General features: G+C 54.9%; 1 protein-coding gene across 1 annotated transcript; it reads left to right on the plus strand.

The window, feature by feature from the left end:
* Nucleotides 1-207: 207 nt before the first annotated feature.
* On the plus strand, nt 208-408 carry F751_6931 (hypothetical protein; the record flags this gene model as incomplete). The annotated part of the gene is made up of 1 exon (XM_011401384.1): nt 208-408. The coding sequence occupies one exon, from the start codon at nt 208-210 to the stop codon at nt 406-408; it is 201 nt and encodes a 66-aa protein (XP_011399686.1).
* Between the last annotated feature and the right edge of the window lie 653 nt (nt 409-1,061).

Genomic DNA, 1,061 nt, shown 5'->3' on the forward strand with positions numbered 1-1,061 from the left:
CTTCCTATATCCTCTAGAGACAACCAAAAGCCTGCAACGAGTCAGCTAGATGGAGTCGCACACGGCAAAGCTGCACCTTTGCCAGAGACAGCAGGTGCTGTGGAGGGACCCGCCAAGCCCGTAGCACTGAGCGAGCTGGGCGCCTGGGGTGCTGACCTCAGTCTCGTCCTCAAGATGTGAGTGGAGTGACACAGAGCATTGGTGACTATGGTTGATGGCGACCAGGAGGTGCTGCGGGATGGCTGCTGCACATCTACCAGCTGCAATGCCTGTGCTCCCGCAGGATTGGCAGTGGCAGGCAGCACCACCACACATGCCGCCCACGCACCCTGCATGCAGCCTCTGACGATGCTTGGAGTATGCTGGGATTGCACTTTCTGGGTGACTGCTGCGGCCCATCTGCATTGATGGTGCTGCGAGACTCATGCGGCTGCCGATGGCGGCGACTGCTGGAAGACTGCGTCGAACAGGTCAGCCACCTCTTGAGCCGCCGATGTCCTTCCAGGCCTTTCTCGTTTCCACTTGTAACCCACACATGGAGGATACCGTAACAGATGCACAGCAGCATATAGGGGACAGGGGATCTGTCTACATGGGGTCGGCAAGTCTGAATTTCAAGCTGTGGGCATCATTGGCGCCCTTGCCCACACTGGCTTCCATCATGAGCAGGGATGCAAGACCACTTTTACACATGCATGTCAGAACGAACAAAGACATTGCATCCTTTCATCTTCTTTGGCATGCTTTGTGAGACACTCTTCCCTGGACTTGGCCTTGGCTTTGCATCTGCTGCCAGTGAACCTGCATGCAAAGTACTCCCAGGCATCGGCATCCCATAGTGACACTTCCTGCCATCCAGCCCCACCGTTTCCGCTTCCCTTGTATGTCTTCATGCGACCTTGGCAGACGTGAAGATGCACTCTGCTGACATTTACAATCCAGACTTTCCCTCTAATCTGTTGTGTCGACATGCAGGATGAGCAGTCTAGAGAAGTTGTGCCACCCTGCACACTGGGTTGGCGACATGAGGATAATGAAGTGCCAAAGAAACAAGATTAGTA

Source organism: Auxenochlorella protothecoides (genome assembly GCF_000733215.1).
Source record: "Auxenochlorella protothecoides strain 0710 unplaced genomic scaffold scaffold98, whole genome shotgun sequence".
In the NCBI taxonomy this organism is placed as follows: Eukaryota; Viridiplantae; Chlorophyta; class Trebouxiophyceae; order Chlorellales; family Chlorellaceae; genus Auxenochlorella; species Auxenochlorella protothecoides.